This window comes from Moschus berezovskii, chromosome 10 (genome assembly GCF_049115385.1).
Source record: "Moschus berezovskii isolate FMDL1 chromosome 10, NW_MosBer_1.0, whole genome shotgun sequence".
NCBI lineage: Eukaryota > Metazoa > Chordata > Mammalia > Artiodactyla > Moschidae > Moschus > Moschus berezovskii.
Genome location: NC_142469.1, coordinates 17,538,501 through 17,562,863, shown reverse-complemented (window position 1 = coordinate 17,562,863; position 24,363 = coordinate 17,538,501). Strand labels below are relative to the sequence as shown.

Genomic DNA, 24,363 nt, shown 5'->3' with positions numbered 1-24,363 from the left:
GACTGCCATGTCAAACTACCACAAACTGGGTGGCTTAAAATCACAGTAAAGTATTGTCTCACAGTTCTGAAGCTGGGAGTCTGAATCCAAAATGTCAAAAAGACCTTGCTCCTAAAAAGGAGCATCCTGAAACCTGCAGACGGATGCTTCCTTTCCTCTCTCCAACTTCTTTTCTTTGGGCGCTCTTTGGCATTTCTAGACTAGAAGCCTCATAAATCTCTTCCTTTGTCGTGATGTGGCATTCTCCCTCTGGCTCTCTGTCTTCATGCAGCCATCTTCTTTTATAACGCAACTATCCTATTTCCAAATAAGGTCACATTCTGGAGTACCAAGGGTGAGGACTTCCACATGACTTTTGGAGAACATGATTCAATCCGTAACCAGGGCTCAACCAGAAAACCTCTTCACCCCTCCCTTTTTAATAATGCAAAAAAAAATGCAATGATAAGATACCCATTTAAAAAGCATCAGCCCCCAATGATAGTTCAGTTCAGTCTCTCAGTCCTGTCCGACTCTTTGCGACCCCATGAATCACAGCACGCCAGGCCTCCCTGTCCATCACCAACTCCCGGAGTTTACTCAAACTCATGTCCATCGAGTCGGGATGCCATCCAGCCATCTCCTTCTCTGTTGTCCCTGTCTCCTCCCACCCACAATCCTTCCCAGCATCAGACTATTTTCCAGTGAGTCAACTCGACGCATGAGGTGGCCAAAGTATGCCTCTGCTTAACAACTCTAGGGACCATGTAGTTACCAGCACCTGAAACTGATTCCCCCTGATATCGTGCCCAAATCGGCCCACTGGTAACAATTCTGCAATGTGAGCTTGCAGGTGGCAGCCTCTGGGATAGTTGAAGGAAAGTGTCTGAGTCCACATGGTTTCTTTCACCAGCTCAGTGTCCCCAAGTCTCTTCATCTTTCATGTCCCTTCTGATACCATTATGACTGCTCTGTCCCATATGAACTCCAGTTGGTCTTCCTTCTTAAACTGTGATATTAGTCACCAGGCAAAACACCCTGAAACGCGCAGGGGACACTGAAATGAATCACGTCCCTTGTTGAGAAACTGGAGGCATTTGCTCTCTTGTCACCGACTCGGAAAAAAGCCATCCGGTCTTCTGTGTGTTCTGCCAGTTGATGTCCCCCTCATCCTGAACACACACAGTTCTCCAAACTTCGAGAAAATCGAAGAGAGTAAAAGTCTCTATTGATCAGAGCAAAGAATCTTCCAAAGTCCTGTCACTATTCCTCCTCCCTGGAGATGTGACCTCACCGGAGAAGAGCCAGAAGAGAGAAGGCTCTGGCTCCCAGCTCATGGGACGTGAAGAAGCAGCTGAAGGCAAAAGGGGAGACACAGCACTTGCCTGAGAGGGAGTCACTGACAGACAGAGTGAAAGTGACGGGAACTTCAGAACGCAAAACAGAGATGGCAGACCCCGGAAGAAGAGGGCGATGGCTCAGACAGCCTCAGGGACGCACCCACGAGGTGCTCTGCCAGCACAGGAGGGGTCCACGCAGGGACGCTGCAGAGTCTGGGAGGCGACGCCTCACATTCCTAAAACAGTCGGTGGGATCAACAAAACTAGATCACTTCCTTTTCCGGTAAGCGGCCTGAGGTGAACCCTAAAAATGGTGCGCTATTCACTTGACCCAGAAAACCCCACAAAATCATGCAAATCAAGAGGTTCAAATCTTCGTGTTCACTTTAAGAACACTCGTGAAACTGCCCAGGCCATAAAGGGTATGCATATCCGAAAAGCCACCAAGTATCTGAAGGATGTCACTTTAAAGAAGCAATGTGTGCCGTTCCGTCGTTACAATGGTGGAGTTGGTAGGTGTGCACAGGCCAAACAGTGGGGCTGGACGCAGGGTCGGTGGCCCAAAAAGAGTGCTGAATTTTTACTACACATGCTCAAAAATGCAGAGAGTAATGCTGAACTTAAGGGCTTAGATGTGGATTCTCTGGTCATTGAGCACATCCAAGTGAACAAAGCCCCCAAGATGCGGCGCAGGACTTACAGAGCTCACGGTCGGATCAACCCCTACATGAGCTCTCCCTGCCACACTGAGATGATCCTTACTGAAAAAGAACAGATTGTTCCTAAACCAGAAGAGGAGGTTGCACAGAAGAAAAAGATATCCCAGAAGAAACTGAAGAAACAAAAACTTATGGCCCGGGAATAAATGCTGCAAAAAATAAATGCAAATAAAAGTGAAAAAAAAAAAAAAAACTAGATCAAGGGGCACAATAGCCCCATATCTGGACCTCCATAATCTGAATTCCTTGAACACAGGCTTCCCAGGTGGCTCAGTGGTAAAGGATCCACCTGCCAATGCAGGAGACGTGGGTTCGATCCCTGGGTCAGGAAGATCCCCTGGAGAAGGGAATGGCAACCCACTGCAGTATTCTTGCCTGGAGAATCCCATGGACAGAGGAGCCTGGTGAGCTACAGTCGATGGGGTCACAAAGAGTCAGACAGGACTAAGCGACTAAAACAACAGCAACAACCTTGAATACACCGTTACTTGAACCTTCTTCAAGGACCCATTTTGGATCACCTTAGCAGAGAAGATGACCTGCCAGGAGTAGGAAGGAGAAGAGAACCCATCCACCCCAGCAGAGCACCCCATCTCGTCCACTGTATCAGGGATGACATCAGAGCAGGTTGTGAGCTTCAAAGGGACCCACCCAGAAGGAACAACACAACTAGAAAATGGGAGAATTCCTTTACCTTCTACCCAAACTTATGTACATCAATTCAGTTGCTCAGTCATGTTTGACTCTTGGCGACTCCATGGACTGCAGCATGCCAGGCCTCCCTGACCATCACCAACTCCCAGAGCTCACTTAAACTCATGTCCATTGAGTCGGTGATGCCATCCAACCATCTCATCCTCTGTTGTCCCCTTCTCCTCCTGCCCTCAATCTTTACCAGCATCAGGATCTTTTCATATGAGTCAGTTCTTCACATCAGGTGGCCAAAGTATTGGAGTTTTAGCTTCAGCATCAATCCTTCCAATGAATATTCAGGACTGATTTCCTTTAGGATGCACTGGTTGATCTCCTTGCAGTCCAAGGGACTCCCCAGTCTCCAACCTAAGTTTTCTAGGGTTGAGATACAGATTTGTTAATCTAAATATTAATTTATTCATCTTTTCAGTGATTCCAATGACTTAAGGCATTCATTAATTGACATTGAATTGAGACATTAATTAACTCGAGTCATTAAATTGACTCAGTGATCTAGAAGTTCCCAGCATCATTTACCTAAGAATTTTCTCAACCATAGAACTACTGATATTTGCCTCTCTTGATATTTGCCCTTTGTCGTGGGGTCGGGCACTGCAGGATGTCTAACAGTATCCTTGATCTCTACCCAATAGATGCCAGTAGCACTATCTTCAGTTGTGACCGAAAAAAAAAAAAACCCATCTCCAGTCATTGCCAAGTGTCACCCAGGGTCAAAATCATTCCCAGTTGAGAACCACTGTATTGTCTTTAGGGGACTTCCCAGGTGGCTCAGTGGTAAAGAACCTGCCTACCAGTGCAGGAGATGCAGAAGACGTGGGATTAATCCCGGGGTCAGGAAGAGCTCCTGGAGTAGGAAATACCAGCTGGCTCCAGTATTCTTACTTGGAAAATTCCATGGACAGAAGAGCCTGGAGGGCCACAGTCCATGCGGTCCCAAAGAGTCAGACTGTGCAGGCATGCATTCTATCTTTAACATTTCACAGAAGCCTAGAAAATTTGTGGCAAGAAAACTGTTAACACCAAGGAGAAATCAAGAAAATATACCTGAAATGTTTGTGGATGCAAGAGTCCATGCCTCCATTTTCCTGGGTATACGAACTGTGGATTCTATGCGCTCACACAGTCGTGTTCGAATCCGCGGCCCCATGGACTGTAGCCCACCAGGCTCCTCTGTCCACGGGATTTTCCAGGCAAGAACACTGAAGTCGGTTGCCATTTACTACTCCAGGGGATCTTCTCAACCCAGGGATCGAAACTGCATCTCTCGCGTCTCCTGCATCAGTAGGCAGATTCTTTACCACTAGCGTCACCTGGGAAGCCCGTGCATTCTGTATTTCTGCATAATTTCCAGAAGCTAAGTGAGTCCTCACCTCACATCTTACGTTTGTGCATCACTTACCTCTTCACACATCCCACTCCAACAGCAAGTGCAAAGAATGAGGAGGGAGGTGAAGGCAGCTGGTGGCCAAGTGTCTCTCATTATGTCAAAATCTAACACAATAATCACCCCTCAAATCTACTCTCAGACCTCCCATTCCTCGCCATTAAATAGATTTAGGTAAAAGAGATGTGCGATATACACGATATAAAATAAAAACAGCACTGGTAATAAACCGATGGAATTTTTCATTTTTATTGATAAACTATGATTTCCTATTGAATACATCATCAAGTACAATTAACAATATAACAACACTCTAACATTTAAAATTTAAACTTTCAGAATCACCCTGGTTCAATATATAAAGCTTTAGTTTCTGTGAAAATGTTTTATTTCAATAGTATCCTTCTTATATGCAAACAGGGTCTTAAAATAGATTTATGAATAAAATTTTATAAAGCCTACTGTGTACAAAAGAAATTGACTCTACCACATCAACTGCACCTCAGTAAAAATCCAAAACATAAAGGTTTGAAGGACCAGAATAGAGCCACATTCTATTAAGTCTATCAAAGATAAATCTTAAAGATCTGTAAGTGGAACATGGAACTATCCTCTACCACTGATTGAAAACTCTGACAGAAGAGTGGTAAATCACGGCCTCATGACACAGAATTTTTCTTAAATATGTACCAATATCATCTTTAATACAAAGATACACACATACCAATGTGTAAATGTCCTACGAAGTGAGAAACTCAGAAACCACCCAGGAAATATCTATTTTCCTGTATTATAACTACTGAAATGAAATGGCAACATTTTATGGAATGATGCACGCGGCATTGTCTTATGATGAGGCACATGAAAACACAACTCAATGGCTAGAAATAGTTTTGAAACAAGCCTACTCACAACTGACATATTCATTAAAAATGTATATTCATTGCTTAGTTTCCTGAAGAAAGTAGTGATAAAAATAACTGCACCTCAAATTACTCCCAATACAACTTAAGATATTTAACATTACAATGAATATCAATTGAGCAGATGACAGGAAATTTTTAAGTTCTTAAATGTGCTATGCTTTGCTGGAATTTGAAAACAAAAAATAGAATATTCTTCTAATGGAAGCCTCTTAGGGTATATAAGGGTATATATACTTAAGGTTCTGAAGCTTCTCCAAGAGTCAGTCCACTAACTGTCTCAAATTTACAAAATGCAAGAAAATGATGCACCCAAGAATAAGTAATGGTGCCTGGACCCATGGGAGCTACTTGATGAACCCAAGTAAGTACTGTCTTTATGATAAAGAACCTTGTCAGGGAGGTACTTATAACATATTTTTATAAAAATCAGTATTAAACTTCAATAAAGCCAATTAGAAGTGAGGTTATTACAAAAAACTCCAGATTACATGCCGGAAGACTAATAAAATGGCTCCTTTAAAGAATGATAAAGAAAAATCATAGCTCCAATTTTTAAAACCGGATGGTCAGAAATGTTGAATGATATCAAAGTGAATATCAAAATAATTGAATTGGATCAAAATAATCAAAATAAAGATTACTAGCATTCTGTTGCCAGAATATTTGTAACTAACATAAAAAGAAATTATGGTAAATATAACCTTTTTAAAAAAATTATTACACTCAGGCTCAAAAAATGGAAGCAAGGAGAATTATGCTATGTACAATTCTGAAAATTCCCACATGTAGAATATAGCATTGCATATGTAAGTAACAAACTGTTAGGCAATAAGCATGTATCTGGATTTTAACACAATGTTCCATAGATTACAATATAACCAAAATACTAAACCAAAGTTACTGTTAGAATATTTTTAAAAACATAAAGTGTAATAGGACAATACAATAAAAGGAATCTTTTCATTGACTCAACATATTTTAATGTGTTTTAATTACTCTTTTAGAATTATAACTGAAGGCAGTAACATGCTGAAACCAAATATAATAGCGTTGATCTGTCCTTGAATTTATGTGGCTACTAGTTATTCCCAACATTCCGTGTCTGGAACCCCTGGCCAGTCAAAACTGGAAGTGACATATGCTGGTGTCTTAAAAATGAGGTTCCCACTCAGCAGGAAAGAAGGAGAGACTGCACATTTATATCAGTAGATGAAATTGAGGGCACTGGAGAAGTGCCACCATCAGGAAAGTAAAAGGCAAAACAAGGTTTTTAGTATTGTTACTCATAGCATGTGAAGAAAAGAGTTAATAATGTCAATTCCTGCTACTACTGCTCTCCTTTAACCCAGACGCCTGTGGCTTTTTTGGATCCTTTTCATCCCAGCCCAGGCTGTCACAGGGCCTGCCTCCAAGAGGCCTGATGGAGGAAGATGCAGGCATCCCCACTGCCCGCCGCCTCCAACCACAGACCGCCCTCTCCCCACTCCCTCCGCTCCTGCTCTTCCTCCTCAGTCCCATCCTCCTCCTCACTTTTGAAACATTTTAATACATCTATAATGTATTTTAATACATTAAAATATTAGCTACAAGGTGAGTGTTCAAGCTGAAACTCTGAAATAATTCACCAAAAAAATCAGATTTCTAGTATTTAAATGAGGAAATACATTTTTAAAAAGCTACACCGTCTTCCAATGGCTTTCCATTCTTGTGTTCCCTAAGATTCTATACTTGAAGTCTGGGATGAACAGTATAGAAGGTACAAAATAGAAAGCTGTTGATGGGTAGGTAGTCAGAGTTTCTCTAGGCAGTAGGGCTGGGGAAGCGGGATCCTTCGCCAACCCTCCTCCAAGTTCATTTTAAGATATTTTCACCTCCAAAGAAGTCCTAACATTTAAAAGCCAAACATCCCACACAGGAAGGCCCAAACCCAAGTGTCTTTTTCAGATCAGACTGTTTCAAAGGGGTAACACAACTAAAAACTTTTCCCCACTTGAAAGTATATACAAGAAAATTATATATTTGTTATTTAACTGCTCTCTCTCCATAGACCACCCTCTAAGGATCTATTTTCTACATTCAATATTCAAGTTTTAAAAACCTGAGTATTAGTAATTCCTACCTTCGTGTCCAAAATATTCATAAGCAATCCATGAATATCCACTCCACTGTAATTTCTTTAAATTCACTAAAATAAAAACATTCTTTTCAAAATTCACTTTAAAATATATTATTTGTATATTTTAATTTGGGATTTATTTTTAAACAGCTGAAAATAGTATAATGCAGTTTCTTTGGAGCCCATGACAATTACATTTCTACATCCCCTTGAGATAAATGCTGAGTTCAGGAGTAAAATTAAATCACTTTTTGGCTTTAGTAAAAGATCTTCACGTGTTTTGATGTATTTAAAGTATTTCAATACTTTTCAGATGGAAAGAAGAAATAAAGAAGAGAAGGAAAGGAAGAATGAAAAAAGAAAGAAGAAAAGAGGACAAACAGGAAAGGGAGAAGAAAGGAATGAGCACTATCCTTTTGAATACCAGGTAACCAATGAGCCAGATGCTGGAAATTCATAAGGTTCAGAGCAAGCATTAGATGTCACTGGACAGCTGGTGGTCTGATGCTCAGACACCTGAATCTAGAAGGTCCCACAGGATCCGGGCCAACAGTGTACAGTACTTCACATCTCTCTGACCCCCATCAAACCCCAGCTTCTTTCCCAGACCACAGGGAGGTCAGTCTGCTGCATCTCATACAGGATTTGGTTGTGTCCCCCTGGTGTCTCAGATGGTAAAGAATCTGCCTGCAATGCAGGAGACCTGGCTTCAATCCCTAGGTTGGGAAAATCCCCGGGAGAATGGAATGGCAACCCACTCCAGCATTCTTGGGGAGAATTCCATGGACAGAGGAGCCTGGTGGGTTACAGTCCATGGGGTCGTAAAGAGTCAGACACAACTAAGTGAGTAACACTTTCACTTTCCAACTGAGCCTTCCTCATGACTCACATGTGCCTCCTGGTCTAGGATCTTCTTGTCCACGTCCCATAAGGCACATGTGGCAATCAATGCTCTCTGACCCTCAGCCTGAACAAAGCCTGCGTGTGGGGTTGGGTACACAGAGAAGAACACCCAGGGCTCCTCTGATCGCTTCCCAGCAACCTCTGAGCCTTGGGCAGCACAGCAAAGCCCCGTCTCTCTGCTTCTCTCCAGAGGAAAAACAGGCGAAAAGCAAGGGATGGGGTATGCGACTACACTGGAGTGGAACACCATTTTCCTTAAAAAAAAAAATCACCACCTCCATTCCTAAAGAAAAACACTATATCTGATCAAGAAAGATGTACTGAGACCACAGACTTCCCAGGGGGCACTAGTTGGAAAGAACCTATCTGCCAATGCAGGAGATGCGGGTTCAATCCCTGGAAGACCCCCTGGAGGAGGGCATGGCAGCCCACTCCAGTATTCTTGCCTGGAGAATCCCATGGACAGAGGAGCCTGGCGGGTTCATAGGATCAAAAAGAGTCGGACAGGACTGAAGTGACTTAGCACAGCAGAGCACAGCACTGAGACCTCTGAGGTGGGCAGGGGTTTGGGGTAGATACAGAAGGCACAGAACAAGCTCTTCCCTTGGGCTTGTTTCACGGTTACTACTAAAGCAGAGACTGACATATAGCAGTGCTTAAGAATCCAGGCTCACTCATTTCTTCTAGAAAATGAAAAGAATCATCTAAAATAATGCATTTATTCTGAAGAAAACAACAGCTCCAAAAAACTCCTAAAAGATTTTAAGAGGGGGAAATAATATAGCTGCAGTAATTCTTATTTTTTTGTTCCACACAGAAGTCGGGGGGGGAAAAAATCTATGCAGCTACACATACAAGGATCTGTTGTTCTTAATACATTTCCCCCACTTCTACCCCTCTCCCAACTCATAAAAAGAAAAACACTGATTTTTCCAAACAGAGGTAATATCTGATTATGAAGACAAGACAGTCACATGTGGCTTTTGGAAATGCAAGTGTTTCATGGAGTCTTTAGGAAACAAATCACGGCCAGTGCTGCAAGGAGAGCAGAAGCGCGGGGCAGAGGAGGAGGAGGCGGGCGGCCAGGCGTGGGAGGCGGGCCGGGGCCGCGCCGTCGCAGGGGCCGCAGGCGCGCGCGTCCCCGCAGAGCTCACAGGAGGTCAGCTGCGCTCTGGAGTTGTAGCTTCTCACGGCTCGCCGCCCTGTTCAAAGAGGCAGAAGTAGCTTTAGAGGCCTCCTGCATTTGGAAACGGGTACTCTGCCAAAACTTAAGAGCCTTTCGATACACTTTTCTGAGTTTTCCGTTCTTCACATAATTTTATTTTTCTTTACAAGAAAAAGAGCAAAACTGCTCAGAAGGAGCCCAAACTGCGAAGCAAGTCCAAGAGAGAAACAGTGCTTTCAAGTCCCGTTTCTGTACCACAAGCAGCTGGCCGGCATTAAAAGAGAGAAAAACAGACCCCAGCTGCACAGCTCAGGTCAAACGCAACCTGAAACCCTTCCTGGAAAGGGAAAGGCTGTACCTTGAGAATGTTTTAACCTCCTTGAGACTTCATTTTTGGATGACATTTTCTATGCCTTCAAGGAAAGTTCTAATCATTAGAACTACTGAGGAGAAATATTTACGTGGACTTTATTTTAAAATGCAAAAATATGAAAAGAACTCTGTGTCATGCCTTGCTTCAGGGTCTTAAAATGTTAAGCACATAGTCTCTAAAACTACTGAACTTGTAAACTACTTGAGTAAATTTTATAGTACAAGCTGATATTTTAAAAAACTAGATAAAGCACCACTAGCATTATAATAAACTTACTATAAAGCATAAACGATTTTATTTTTACAGTTTTTAAGAAACTTTCTATTTTCAAATTCCTTCATGGTTTTTCATTGTTTTAAATTTTATAAATATGCTTTCTGACTCTAGGGTTTTTCAAAATGGGTTTTATTATCCTGATCTTATCCATGTTTTCATTTTAAATGCCCCCCCAATACATAAGTCATTTTCCACAAAAAACTTTACGGAGACTGAATCTTTTTTGCTTCTTAAATGTTTAAAATGTTCTCCGTACACCTGAGAAATATCAACTGGAGAATCTTTCAACTAGGTTATTAAATAACAAATTTGGATAAATTCGTTATTTTGTCACCGAGTCTCTACCTGAGTCTTTCATCCTTTCACCAGAAAAAAAAAAAAATGCTGCATCAGTTTGTCCCCAACATATGTGTCCCACAAGAACTGGGTGAATGCTCTACCCCAACTCCAATAGGAATAAAAGATGAGAGGAACTGGCTTGTTGACTTAGGAGGAGAGCAAGGTGGTGCGACCTCTTGAATACCCTGCAAAGACTCCCAACCTTGCAGACAGGTTCCTCGTACTCTAAAGTGTAATTATCAACAACTGCCTGGGACATGAAAATGTTCACAATTCTCATGCATTCTGATGATTCTGAGCTGCTAGGAGTGCTTATTCAGGACGAATGTGATTACAAGCAGAAACATTGGCCTGCAGGTCTCACACTGACAAAAACTCACTCCCTGACTGAACGGAGACTTGTCCTGATCTGCCTAGATGATCTCCAAACCAGATCTCTACTTTCACATTCTAAATTTCTAATATTTTATAAAGTAAAAGTTACCAGTAAAATCAAAGAAGCTCAAGTTATTCTCTAGACTGTATTTTTCTTGAAATGATAAAAATAAATCTGTCATAATAAATACATTTTAGCAAAACAAGGCTCCCTCAGTGAAGAAACAGCTAAACCCCACTGAGGTTTGCCAACATGGATGGTGTTCACGTTCTCCCCTGAAGAGGTCTTGTTTTAAATCCAGAACCAGATGGAGTGGGTGCTTGGAACAAGAAAAGAACCTTGGAAACTGAACATAACTGGACTCTCTGTGTCAGTTTTGTTGTTGTTGGTTTATTTTTTTTTTTAATTTTAACTGTGAGTTGAAAACCTAAAATACTATGAGCAAAAACATCATTTTAATATGTGCAAAATGCTATCTTGTGATTATATTTTGTAAATTATCCATTGTCTTCTTTTAAATGGAAAGCTCACCTCCTGCTGCACCACCTCCTTCACTACCCCCAACTACACCCTCCCCCACAAAGCTAATTCAATAGATGGCCACTTTGAATGAATGAATGAATGCCTGGCTTAACTCCTAAAGTACTGGGAACTCCAGAACACACTTACTTGGTTCATAGTAGTCCACTATGGACACTGAAGCATCTTGTGTATTTGACACTCTAAAGCTTCTCACAGCAGGAATATCAACACAAAACTGGGTTTCGTTTACCTTGAAAAATACAGAAGACTTTTAAAGGGGTGGCAGACTGTATTCATGATAAAAGACACTTTTTTCTCTTATCATTTATCAAACAGTTATAGAAATTAACATTTAGGGAGCATTTCTATACACCCAGTACTATGGTAAGTACTTTACATAAATTACATCACTTATTTTGTAAAACAATCTTTGCATGATCAGTATGATTCTTACTTCCATTTTACCGAAACAGATACTGAGAATTAGAGTGGCTAAGGATGCAGGAGCCCAAGGTGCACGCCCCTGGCCTTGGTGCTTCACCAAAACCCCTCTCTCAGCCTTGCACCCCATCCTGGTTGCTGCTACTGACTCACCCCAGTCTCCCTCTCTGGAGAATCACCCTCAGCTCATAGAAGCCACCTCACCCACTAAGTGAAGTAACCTCAGAGTCAGGGGCCTGCAGCCTCCAACCAGTAACTGACCAAGACGGGTTACAAAAGGCCAGCCTCTTTGCCTCCAAGAAAGGTACTTAATGCCAATCTGGCAAAAAATACTGGTTAAGGAATCTGAAATTCATAAATTCCTTCAAACATTTCATTACATACCAATTAGCAGTAAGCAAAAAGTCAAATTTAATCAGTCAAAATGTAATGGACACTAAAAATAGCCATTAACAAGAACATCACAGACACAGGACAAACTCTAAACCTAATTACATTATTAAATATATAAACATTAAATGCATTTTTCAAACACTAAATTAGGCACATGACTGTCAAGCAGTATTTAATATATGGAAATTACTGAACAGCAAAAGAATCTAGAGACTTTGAATTCTTTTTAACAGCTTTTTAACCAAAGTGGTTTCCAAAGTCTTAAAACAAGGGGAGTATTTAGGAACTAGCTTTTTAAAAGTAGAGTCACTGCTAAAGCATTATAATTCTGATTCACACTTTGCAAAACTGGAATAAGAAACATACGTATTCCCTCCTCATAACATGAAATCCTAAGAACACTTAAAACTCAATTTCAACTCCACATATAAATTTCATGTAGATGTCAGAAAAATAAACTTACATGCCAGCAGTTTTGAGACGTAACGAGTCTTGAATTCCACACTAATCTTTCTCACAATATTTTATGCACCTTATTCCTGAATCAGTAATTTTCATACAGCAATGGGAAGAGTACATGAAAATTATGTAATTATATTATATAATGATTTTGTGTAAAGACCAAACCTCTGAGAATATTCTATGATTCAAGCACCTAACTTTTCAGTGCAGGAACGTTAACCCTCTGGGATGCATTAAATGCTTTTTCTCTCATGAAAGCACCCTGCACCAGGTCTTCACTGCTGCCTGGGGGCCTTCTCGAGCCATGGCGAGCAAGGGCTACTCTCTAGTTGCAGTGAGCAGGCTTCTCATTGCAGTGGCATCTCTTGTTGCGGAGCACCAACTCTGGGTGCTCAGGCTTCTCTCCAGTGGCAGCTTATGGGCTCCAGAACGTGGGCTCAGAAACTGTGGCACATATTGCCCCGTGGCATTCCAGACCAGGGATGGAACCCGGGTCCCTTGCATTGGCAGGAGGATTCTTAACCACTGAACCACCAGGGAAGTCCCTCATGAGTGTTTTAAAACATGTAATTAAAGCTTTCACCATCAGCAGCATTTAAATAAATATGTTCAGCAATTCCTTGAAGCACAGGCGTTCTCTTCTTGAGATCTGTACTCTATTTTGGAAAACATATCACAACAATTTCTGTGTTGAACATCTGGTATGAAATAATAATTTCATTATCAAGACTTTCATTAATAGTAATTCTCTTTAAACTAATTTTATGATAATGTCTTATTAGTGTTGACAAGAGATGGTTGCCATGTGACAGTCATTCAAGGACACAGAAAGCCAAAATAATGACGTAAAGAAAACATGTAAAGTAAAGGTACTTCTGAACACAGTAGAGTGGTGCTGTCAGTGGTTACCAAGGTGAAACTTAGGTTTCATTACTTACAGAGTCTAAGTAGAGGTTGAGTTTCCCATGGTCGTGTTCTACTTTTTTCACAGTATCACTCAGGGGAATGGCATCTGAGGACACAGTAAAACCACTGAGCAGGTTGACTTCCATAAGGGCCATGCCGCTTCTGGCTGGGCCCAGAAACCTAAATCAAGGATGACAGCACCAACTGTCATAAACCCTTTAGGAAAAACCTACAGTTGTTGGCAAACTATCTTCATATAGAAATTAAAACTGCCAAGTGTTACTCCAAATATTTACTGTTTTGTTGAAATAAGTTACTGTAGAAAACTGTAAAAAGGTAAGCCTTTCTTTACAGGTCTGAAATTCCTATAACTTTCAACCACATGAGGACAAGAACAGTGGGTCCACCTGTCAGCCAGCATGAAATGCCTACAGCGCAGATGGCTTAGGTCCCTGGGCTAATGAGGGCAAACTTTGCCCCTTCTGCAGACAACTCTGTTTTCCAGTGGTTGATTCCAAACCACATTGCATTTTTCATTTTCTCAAAACTTGATGGCACTAAGTTCTCCGGCTCAAGGCTAGGAACTGAAAAAGAGGCATCCCTTGACCAGTTAGCAGGAGATGGCAGCCAAGTCTTCAACAACCTTTTCTTCATCTGGTTTTAGAAAAAGAAGACCCAGTAGAGAAGGTCCTTCCCTTTCTTCTCCCACATACTTGGAGCAAATTTTGAATTTTCTTTGGTCGCCTTAGGACAATGACAAGCCTAGGGAAGTTTTATTACACTGCTTGTTTTCTAACCCTGCTGTACACATCGTGAGCACCAAAGCATCTGGGCACCAACAACATTTTGTCTCCATTAAAATAAATATTTTTCTGAAAAAGACCAGGTGGCAAGAGCTTTTACTTTGGATCTGAAGGAGCCCAGTATCATTATGGAAAGGAGTTTGTCTCCAAGATGGAAGTCTCAGCATCGTTAAGTTCCTGTTGTCCTTTAAATGGCAAGAGCAAGAAGAGCCAGTAGAAAATCTTGCTTTTCAAAGCAGCTAACTGATGCCTGCCAAACATGACTGATTGAAAAGCCATACAGTACAAGTGCTGACTGTGATTGGCCGGCAACCCCAGGCAGTCAAAACCATCTGCTGGAAATGTGCTCAAGAAGAGATGCTGTTGAAAACCAATATGGGCATTAAAATTGGAAGGTTTTTAGAGACGAGAAAAACAGCCAACTTGCCTAGATTTGACGACTGCAGTGTATCATCAGAAGTGCCGTAGCTGACCTGGTCTTTCCACCAGCCAGGGGCAGAACTTGTTAAATTGCCATGCCACAGAGAAACCCTGTCTGAGGTGAGTAAGAGCTTGGACCTTATAGATGAGAATAAAGTGCCTGAAACACCAGTTTTTCTTTTTGTAAAGTGTCACTGGAAGAATTCATTTAGAATGCTATTTGTATTTCATAGCAGATTTTTCTCAGAAAACTAGTTGCAGCGTTTAGATCCTTTTTATAAAGCCCCCAACCCTGATTAAAACACCACTTACGTTCTCCAGGTCCTCCACACACACACACACACACACACACAAAAGATACAGATGTCCTCTACACAGCAAAGTGTATTGCCCATCTGACTCCTATGCTGGAGTAAGATTTGGAATCCTGCATCTTTACATGAGCCCCTTATAGCGAAGCCCCATCATGGTCTGAACCTCAGTTTCACTCCATTTTCCTCTTCTGTGTCTTCTCTTGACCTCCCTAAGAGGTAAAATCCATCTCATTGCCCCATAAGAGCAATCTGCCCTTTTCAAAACTAGAATTTTATTGACTTGCTCTAAGCAGCTCTTGGCAGGAAACCACCCTCCTCAGGCAAGCTCTTTTCTTGTCATTTTAGCAAAGCCGCATTGTAACTAACCTTAAACCAGGCACCCCCAGGTTCTGCTCACCTCTGGCCCAAGCACACTTCTCAAATCTTTTGATCACACAGTAACTTGCCTAACCTGTTGGTTCTTTCCATAGATCAAAGGAGTACAAACGAAGAATAAATAATTAATAATAATTAATTAATTAATAATAATTAACAGATGCCCAGACCTCTTCCCTAGTTTCCCCTTTAGAAATCTCATGAACAAACTGTGTGAACAAGACAGCATCTAGAGGAAAACCATAAGAAGTCAACAAGCCTGCATGCAGGGCACGGTGGTGATGGCTCTGACCCCCATCCCAGTGGCGGACTGAGGCTGTTTTCCCAGTTTCCCTTTAAAAACCATGACTACCTAGCAGAATCCTCGGAGATGGTCTCAGGACGTGAGTCCACCTTCTCCCCAGACTGCCAGTTTTTCTTATTAAAGCATTTTCCTTTCCACCAGCAACTGTCTCTTGGGTATTGATTTCTAAACAGCCAGCAGCCAAATCCTGAGTTCAGTAACATTGTTTTCAGGAATCATTTTTATTAATTTTTTTCTCCTCTTTCAAATGTGAAGATAAGGCTATATCTTTTTGGCTAACCGTAATATACCAGATCCTGACACTACATAATGGAAACTCGGCCAGTATTTACTGAGTGAATGAATGACTGAAGGAGTGAATGAGAAAAGCAGGGATAATAATGGCACCAACTTTACAGAATAACACTAAGGATTAAATGAGTGCCATGTGCAAGTCATGGTGCAATGCCTAGCATGTAAGTTTGTGATAAATGCAGATACTGTGCTGTGCTTAGTCACTCAGTTGTGTCCAACTCTTTGCTACACCATGGACACTAGCCTACCAGGCTCCTCTGTCTCCTCTGTCCACAGGGATTCTCCACGCCAGAATACTGGAGTGGGCTGCCATGCCCTCCTCCAGGGGATCTTCCCAACCCAGGGATCAAAGCCAGGTCTCCTGCATTGCAGGCGGATTCTTTACTGCCTGAGCTACTGGGGAAACCCAAAAGCAGGTGGGTGTTGTTTAAATAACTTGATGTTGTGATTCTGGAACAGAGCCCAGTTTCAATCTTAGTGAAGTATAATGGGAGTCCTACTTCCTCAGGTAAAAAGGAAGCCACTGCAGAGATTCTGATATCCCTGTGCTGCTGGTTCAAAATGCCCAAATAGGTGAGGAAGAGGGCAAACACATGTGGCAATTTATACTAAAATCAGGAACAAGGAGACCCAAGATAGTAGGGGTGGTAGCAGTAATGAAGAAGATTGGGTTCAGGCAATGGCTAAGAAGACTGACTGCCTGGAGGAACACCTAGAGATGACCTTTGGAGGACCTGGAGGTTCAGTATCACATCAGTGACATCCAGCCCACCAAGAGTCTGAGGTCAATCAGATGCTACAGTAAGTATAGTCATGTCTGACTCTTCAGTCATGTCTGACTCTTCGCAACCCCATGGACAACTCCTGCCAGGCTCCTCTGTCCATGTAATTCTCCAGGCAAGGGTACTGACGTGAGTAGCCATTCCCTTCTCCAAGGGATCTTCTCAACCCAGTGATGAAACCCAAGTCCCCTGCATTGCAGGCAGATTCTTTACTGTCCGAGCCACCAGGAAAGCCCAATCAGACACTATGGGATATTTAAAAAGGGCAGGCAGCAGCTCGTCAAGATCAGTGCATAATAGAGTAACACCCAGCTTAACCACAGTAGATTGACAAAGAAGAAACTATAAAGCCCCTTGATTCGAGAACTTTCTGAAGGAGTTTTTCTCAAACTGCTGTATGCATCAGAATAAGCAAGAAGGCTGAAGGTGGCTTCATAGACCCTGAATCTGTGAAGTCAGTAGTCTTGAAGTGGATACTTTTTGCTTAACAAGATCTTCAGATGCTCTGGACACAGACCAAATTTAATAGTCACCTTTATTAAATGCTCCCAGAAGCTTTAAGTGCCTAAATATCCAATGCGAAGATCTTCTAAATCAGAATTATTTCACTGTGTCTAAAAAAATCTAGGCTCTTCATTGAACTTGCACACTTTTATGAAGTTCTGAGTTAAGTGCATAACACAAAAAGTTAAAGGTGAACCTGGAATAATTGCTTAACAGAAAAATGACCAACAAAAAGAAATAATCTATTTTGGAGTATTAATCATGAATCATTAAGGTTTTTGAATGCAAACAGTGGCAGACCTTATTTTCTTGGGCTCCAAAATCACTGCAGATGGTAACTGTAGCCACAAAATTAAAACACACTTGCTCCTTGGAAGAAAAGCTATGACAAATCTAGACAGCGTATTAGAGCAGCAATATCGCTTTGCCAACAAAGATCCATCTAGTCAAAGCTATGGTTTTTCCAGTAGCCATGTACAGATATGAGAGTTGGACCATAAAGAAGGCTGAGTGCCGAAGACCTGATGCTTTTGAACTATGGTGCTGGAGAAGACTCTTGAGGGTCCCTTGGACAGCAGTGAGATCAAACCAGTCAATCCTAAAGGAAGTCAACACTAAATAGTCATTGGAAGGACTGATGCTGAAGCTGAAGCTCCAATACTTTGGCTACCTAATGCGAAGATCCAACTCACTGGAAAAGACCCTGATGCTGGGGAAAATTGAAGGTAGAAAGAGAAGGGGAGGACAGAGGATGAGATGGTTGGACAACATCACCGATTCAATGGACATGAGTTTGAGCAAACTCTGGGAGCTGGTGATGGACAGGGAAGCCTGGTGTGCTGCAGTCCATGGGGTTGCAGAGAATCAGACATGATTGAGTGACTAGACAACAATTAAAGCTTTTATAAATTAAACCTGAGTTTTATTAAACTTTTCTATTAAAGCTTATTATAAATACAAGAAAAACTTGCAAATATTGATAATTTTGGCATGTGGAGAAAGGCTTAAATACAATTAGCATTCTAGTTTGTAATCAGAAGTGTATTGTATAACTGAAATATTTGCTAAATATAACTCCTAATAGTGATACAGTTAGATAACTATATAGTTATATAATTAAATATATAAACAGTCATATGCTGCTGCTAAGTCACTTTAGTCATATCTGACTCTTTGTGACCCCATGGACTGAGCCCACCAGGCTCCTCTGTCTGTGGAATTCTCCAAGCAAGAATACTGGAGTGGGTTGACATTTCAATCTCCATGCTACTGCTGCTAAGTCGCTTCAGTCGTGTACGACTCTGTGCGACCCCATAGATGGCAACTCACCAGGCTCCTCTGTCCATGGGATTCTCCACGCAAGAATACTAGAGTGGGTTGCCATTTCCTTCTCCAATCTCCATAAATAGTCATATATACTTAATTAAATATTCAAATCTATTTTTTAAGGAGAAAGAAGGGGGACTTAGATACCAACCTTGTGCACACATTCAAATCCAAGTGATTGACATCATCTTTATTATCTTTTACAGCAACATCTAAGTCAAATGATTCCTGATCTTGGATAGATCTTCGGCTTATAGAAGATCTGGAATTTTTCACATTATAAATAACATTAAGCTGCAATAAATAACAAAGAAGCATAAGTAATAAGTCAATAGCAATAAACTGGTTTAATTATATATTCTAAAAATTAAGTAATGATTCTCTGGGATAAACTCAACTAAATTTGTAATTTTCAATCTAAAAATATCTTAGTTTTACTAGCTAGCAAAGTATAATTATTTACAAATATAATTATAATAAACAATGATTTTTAAAATTGAGAAAAATTGTTAGGGAATATTCAAAATTTCATAGATCATTGTGGACAATATTCAGAGATATTGTTTTTTTTCAAATACTGTAAAACATTCCCATGAGGGAACAAGCTAAACTATTGCCAAGTTTCTTGAAAGTATCTACTAATTTCTAAGCTCTGTTGCCCAGCTGGAGTCATTTTTCACAAACTGAAACTATTGGTAAGATAAATCAAAATATCTTTATCCAAAAGCCTTGGTGGAACAGAAACCTATTCAACTGCTAAGGCTTCTTTTTGATCACACAATGTTTTACAAAGATGATGAAATAAATGATGGATTTCAAGCTAAGTGGGTCTTTAAATACAAAAAAAAATCTTGCAGTTTATTTCCAAAAAACAGCTTTGCTTTTTATCACTCAAAAGAGGTCAACATGACTGCAAACCTGAGAGTCTTCCTTGCCCTTTTTCCAGAGCACTTTCAAAACCATTAACTAAAGGAAATGTCAATACCTATTTCTGGGTAACCAGCTTTTTTGGCATTTTCTTCTCCATTACAAGAAGTACCTATTGGTCCTACCTTTTGTTTTCTTCATGTTGATACAGACACACAACTGGTGAACATTCCGACCAGTAGGTACCAAATTTACTGCTGTGTCCTCTGCTGCTGCTGCTGCTGCTAAGTCACTTCAGTCGTGTCCGACTCTGTGTGACCCCATAGATGTTAGCCCACCAGGCTCCCCCGTCCCTGGGATTCTCCAGGCAAGAACACTGGAGTGGGTTGCCATTTCCTTCTCCAATGTGTGAAAGTGAAAAGTGAAAGTGAAGTCGCTCAGTCATGTCCAACCCTCAGCGACCCCACGGAATGCAGCCTACCAGGCTCCTCCATCCATGGTATTTTCTAGGCAATAGTACTGGAGTGGCCTGCCATGGCTGTGTCCTCAGACCTCATATAAAAATCATTTTACTTTTATCTATATAGTAATTTATCTATATTTGGTTTATCAAGAATGAATTCAAACCAATTTTGTGGTTTAAGTATGTATAATTTTTCAAGCTTATCTAAAATCTCCTGTTATTTACTTTTGGATTTATTATTCACATCAAAAGATAGCTTGAGAATGAGTATTTTCACATGGTCTTTGTTGGTAAAGACCAATACAAGCTATTCACTCTTTCCTCTTTCTATCCTTTTCATTGAATAATGTTCCTTTTAATTGTGATTTTTCCCACTGATTAAAAGAAAAAATTTACTGTATTTTGAGTATTGTACAAAATAATCTTCACATTATTTTTAAGTTTCCAAATTATACCTGACCATGTGCCCTAAGCATTGTGTCTTGGCAAAAGCATCTGTTCTCTCAACCAGGATAGCTGTACAGGTTTTTGAAAAAGTATCTTTTCTCTTTAACAGTCATTTTAAAAAACTTTCTCAGGGCTTCCCTGGTGGCTCAGTGGTAAAGAATCCACCTGCCAACGCAGGAGACATGGGTTCAATCCCTGGATTGGGAAGATATCCCTGGGAAATCCCACCTGGACAGAGAAGGCTGGCAGACTACAGTCCGTGGGGGTTGTAAAAGAGTCGGGCAAGACTCAGTGAGGAAACAACAGCTCTCTCAGAAAATTTGTCAGGGTTTGTTCGGTTTGTTTTTTCTAACCAAGTACGTAATATATGAAAATCATGGGGACTTAAAACCATGTTATTGGGATGCAAAATAGATTTAAAGTCCCATGATTTTCATGTATTATTAAGTAAAATAACTTCCATTCAGTATTTTATATACCACCTCCATTTAACTGTATCCCAGTTACACCATAAAGGGTAGATTTCTTTGAACTTTCTTCCTATAGTAGAACACTGAACATATTATGCTCTAATTGTTTTACTTACAATAATATAAAATTTTACATCAAAGGGACACATTTCCTGAGGATTTTAGCCCTCACCTCAAAAAGTATTTAATACTCAAGAAATATTCTTCTGACAATTATCAAGTCATAGAGTTGCTAGTCTACTCACTAGCTAGTAACAGCTCTAATACTTTTTATTAAAGATAGTGATTTATTTTGCTGTCATGGAAATAAATCTTTAATAATTTTGTCATCTAAGTTAAAGATTTATCAGTGCCTCAAACCAAAGAATTATTACAGCAAGTCATATTTAACAAAAAAATAAATAAACATTATTACATACCTGACAAATAGCATATCCAAAACCATTTGCAGAAATATTAACTGCAGTTGGCTGTACTACAGCAAGCTGAATAAAAGTGGGAAAAAAGTAAATAAGGCTAAGTATCCATATCCAGGCCCTCCCAACCAGCACAGACCACTGTCTTCCCTCATCAGGAGTGTGAGCTGTCTGCACGCTAAAGCTCTAGCAACTTTACATGGAAAATACACAGCTAGTAGGAAGCTGCTGCACAGCACAGGAAGCCCAGCTAGGTCTGTGATAACCTAGAGTGAGATTGCTGCAGGGAGAAGCTCAAGAGGGAGGGGATATATGTACCCATGTAGCTAATTCACTTTGTTGTACAACAGAAACTAACATAGCATTGTAAAGCAATTATACTCCAATAAAAAGTCTTTAAAAAATTTAATTTAAAAAAAGGACTTCTTTTACACAGGTCACTATGAAGATCAATTTTGATGATGATAAATAATAATTACTATGACAAAATACCTTATATATGTTTGACAGTTAAAAATACTTTTCTACAAGTAATTTCATTGATATGTAAATATACAGAATCATGATCAATGTCTTTAAAAACGTTACTAATTTCTGTTCATAGTTTAAATTACCTTCAGACATATGAAAATTAGATAAACAAGAATCCATAAAATAATAATGATTATTAGCAAGCTGTAAGCAATTCTTTTTCTTTTTTTTTAAACTGAAGAGAACTGATTATTCCATTAAAAAAGAACAGATAGCAGCTTGTCTATTTCTTTGTCTAGACAAATCACTTAAATATATATGTGCTGGTTTTAATTAGCATCATGGAAATTAAGCATTCCATAGCCTGAAATGTTATCGTTCAACAAATAAAAAATACATATTCAATAAAGAAAAATACAGTTCAAACAATTACTCTCCATAATGCCTAAACAGACTCTGTGTTTTTTCCTCTACCCTATTTAATCAAAAGTTCACATGAATCAAATTGCTGCTTCATCTTGTGTGTAACAGAAGGCTTCACACAATTATTTTTCAAGTCAATAAAATCCTCCTTCCTTCCCCACTCACTTACTTCCTCCCACAAATGTTAAACAGTAAATAAGTATTTTCTTTAGACCTGGATCAGGCATGGTAGGAGATTAAAAGCAAGAAGTTGAGAACAGTCCAGTACTGATACAAGATTAACAAAGTGTATTTTGGGGTATAAGTAAAAAAAATAAAAAGAACTTTACACAGCCCCACAAGTCAAAAGTTATGGGTAAAGAAGGTAAAAGAGGGGAAGGCAGAGGGAGTGCACGTTAGTGCTATGGAAGCCCTTCTGTAGGGGCTGAATCAAGAAAGACAAGCAACAGAGTCATCCCTTCCTCCTCAAGCCTCCCTTGGCATCCAAGTCCCTGGCCTTTCTGAACACAGTGGCATGCCATCACTGACCTGGGCCAACACTATTCCTTCCTTTTCCTTTCCTTCACCCTTTCTCCCTCAGGTTCTAGTCTTGAAGTTACTGCTTTCCTCCATTACCCTCAACTTCCTGCAAGGTTAGCCAAGGGGATAAAGTTAGGGTCTAGCACAGTCCTTTATCCCATTTTTAAGGAAAAAATTCTACTACTGGTTCGATCAACTCCTAAGAGGAATGTGGTCCAACCAAAAGGAACATGGTCTTTGAAACAATGGGGTCAAATTTTAGCTCTAATGTTACTAGCAACATGATTGTGGGCAAGTAACTTAAACTCCCTTAGCCTCAGTTTTATAATATGTACAGTGGGGATAAAAGTACTTGCTTCTTAGTCTTGGTTTGAAAAGTAAATACAATATAGCACACATAAAGCTGGCACAGGGTCTGCAAAGAGTAGGAGCTCAAAGGGTATCCATTCACCTCCCAATGCGACAGGACCCATGCTTTCACCTTTTCCAAATCTTTGCAAAGTTCTCATCCCTTTCTCCCTTCCCCGCTCAGCAAATTCAACCACAGGAGGGTACTCCTTCCTGTCAGGACAGAGCTCTAGGAACAAGTCTTTGTTGAAGTCAACAGAAAGGAAATCATTAGCAGAAGGGATCATCTACACCGATAGTCAGATAACCAGCCCCTCGTCCACACCTCTGCCATCTGGAGGAGAAAGCGCTTCTGTGTGTCGATCACAAATGTCACAGGACTCGGTGAACTGGGCCCCTCTACAGTCACTTGGATATTTGTCTCTTCTACATTCATTAAAGCTGCAAATTCAGAGAGGGCCTTCAAGGCCACAATGGTGTCCTGTTGCGGGGTAAAAGAGATTTGTGCACATAAGCATATATTAAGGCTTCCAAAAAGTAAATTTCAGTAATGTTTAGGATACCATTACATACTCATCCACCTTTCTTGGGTGAGGAGCTCGCCTAGGTCCACCTTTGAATTTGGTTGACCTGGATACAGGAAAGACTCAGAAAACATCTGCTGACTACAGCGGAGATCCTACTGTGCCAGATACCACAGGTGGAGAATGGCTACTACGACAGGGAACTAATTTATCCTATATGAGCATCAGATATGCTGCCTGTATCAATGATGGGAAAAAATTAACAACTTAAGCCTTTAAAGTTACTAAACTTTTAAACTGCCATATATTTTATGAAGTCATGAAAAAAAAGGAACCACATATAGTGTGTGTATATATATACAGTAAAAAAATATACATATATATCAAACCAGTCAATCCTAAAATAAATCAACCCTGAACACTCATTGGAAAGACTAATGCTGATACTGAAGCTCCAGTACTCTGGCCAACTGATGTGAAGAGTCAATTCACTGGAAAAGACCCTGATGCTGGGAAAGATTGAAGGCAAAAGGAAAAGAGAGCAGCAGAGGGTGAGATGGTTGGATGGCATCACCGATTCAATGGACATGAACTTGGGCCAACTTCGGGAGATAGTGAGGGACAGGGAGGCCTAGCATGCTGCAGTCCATGGGCTCACAAAGAGTCAGACATGACTGAACAGCTGAACAACATATACATTTAATTTTGTATATAATTAGTTTTGGGCTTCCCTGATAGCTCAGCTGGTAAAGAATCCGCCTACAACGCAGGAGGCCCTGGTTCAATTCCTGGGTCAGGAAGTTCCCCTAGAGAAGGGATAGGCTACCCACTCCAGTATTTTTGGACTTCCCTTGTGGCTCAGATGGTAAAGAATCTGCCTGCAATGCAGGAGACCTGGGTTTGATCCCTGGTTGGGAAGATACCCTGGAGGAGGCCATGACAACCCACTCCAGTATTCT

General features: G+C 40.6%; 1 protein-coding gene across 2 annotated transcripts in view; it reads right to left on the bottom strand.

Annotated features, from left to right (window-relative positions):
- Positions 1-4,369: 4,369 nt before the first annotated feature.
- Positions 4,370-24,363, bottom strand: part of CD109 (CD109 molecule) — a 164,194-nt gene continuing 144,200 nt past the window's right edge. For both annotated transcript variants that reach the window (XM_055433780.2, XM_055433779.2), the window contains 6 exons: positions 23,206-23,361; positions 21,123-21,188; positions 18,608-18,750; positions 13,367-13,514; positions 11,280-11,382; positions 4,370-9,283 (listed from right to left, as the gene is read on the bottom strand). In XM_055433780.2, coding sequence (XP_055289755.2) covers positions 9,105-9,283; positions 11,280-11,382; positions 13,367-13,514; positions 18,608-18,750; positions 21,123-21,188; positions 23,206-23,361 — 795 coding nt within the window. In that variant the 3' untranslated portion in view covers positions 4,370-9,104. The remainder of the gene's footprint in view (positions 9,284-11,279; positions 11,383-13,366; positions 13,515-18,607; positions 18,751-21,122; positions 21,189-23,205; positions 23,362-24,363) is intronic.